Raw genomic sequence first — 1,158 nt, forward strand, 5'->3', positions numbered from 1 at the left:
GGGACGAGGGCCCGACCCCCCGCCTCGTCGCAACCTCCTGCCAGGTCGTGGCGGAGAGCGAGGGGCTCTCCCCTCGGCCTCCTTTTCTCCGGGCTAAACCGCCCCGGCTCCCTCAGCCGCGTCTCTTGTTCTCCAGACCCTTCGCCGGCTTCGCCGCTCTTCTCTGGACGCACAGTCCCACCTCGAGCCCCGCAGAGCCGGGGCGGGAGCTCACGGGCGGTTCGGGTGGGAAGGGACCTCGGAGCTCATCCAGTCCAACACCCCCCACCCCAACCCGCGGGCGGCCACGCCGCCGCCCCCATCGCGTCCGTTCGCAGCCCCCTCCGACCTGACCTTGAACGTTTCCAGGGAGGGGGCACCCACCGCCTCTCCGGGCGAGCCGGGCCGGCCTCTCGCCGCCCTCGGCGTAAAGAATTCGGGCCTTGGGTCCGGTCTGAATCTCCCCTCTCTTCGTTCGGAACCGTTCCCCCTCGGCCCGGGGCTACGGGCCCGATTAAGTTATTCCTTTGTGCAGGGCCAAGCGCCTACAGAGCGCGCGTGTTTCCCAATTACCTCAAATTCACATTTTACCGAACACCCCCGGCTCTCCCAGCCTGGCCTCACGGCAGAGGGGTTCCAGCCCTCGGATCCTCTCCGTGGCCGCCTCCGCGCCCGCTCCGACAGCTCCGGCTCTTTCCTGCGCTGCGGAACCCGGAGCTGGAGGCGGAATTCCGGGGCGGGGGGGGGATCTCAAGATGCCGCTCACCTCCCCCAGCTCCCGAATCTTTTTCAGGTAACGCTTCTGAAAGACGGTGGGGTCCGACACCGGGAAGTCGGGGTTCACCGAGGTGACGTCCACGAGGTCTGGAAACGAAGGGGGTTGAGGGGAGAGCGGAGGTCGCCCCGCCGCAGGGACGCTCTGCGCATTTTCTCTCCCAACCCCTGCGCCCAAAGAGCGCCTCTTCTTTTCCCTTTTTCACCTTTTTTGCCCTTTTTGGTCTTTTTCTTGCCCTTTTTTTGCCTTTTCTTTTCCCTTTTTTGCCTTTTTGGGTCTTTTTCTTACCTTTTTGGGTCCTTTTCTTGCCTTTTCTTTTCCCTTTTTTGCCTTTTTGGGTCTTTTTCTTACCTTTTTGGGTCCTTTTCTTGCCTTTTCTTTTCCCTTTTTTGCCTTTTTGGGTC

General features: G+C 62.1%; 1 protein-coding gene across 1 annotated transcript in view; it reads right to left on the bottom strand.

Annotated features, from left to right (window-relative positions):
• The window catches only part of LOC103898533 (non-receptor tyrosine-protein kinase TYK2-like), a gene marked incomplete at its 3' end in the record, with an annotated part of 24,283 nt that overhangs the window by 12,164 nt on the left and 10,961 nt on the right, over positions 1-1,158 (bottom strand). Inside the window, exon 15 of the mRNA XM_009278809.2 lies at positions 746-843. Coding sequence (XP_009277084.1) covers positions 746-843 — 98 coding nt within the window. The remainder of the gene's footprint in view (positions 1-745; positions 844-1,158) is intronic.

This window comes from Aptenodytes forsteri, unplaced genomic scaffold (assembly GCF_000699145.1).
Source record: "Aptenodytes forsteri isolate BGI_AS27 unplaced genomic scaffold, ASM69914v1 Scaffold811, whole genome shotgun sequence".
Lineage (NCBI taxonomy): Eukaryota > Metazoa > Chordata > Aves > Sphenisciformes > Spheniscidae > Aptenodytes > Aptenodytes forsteri.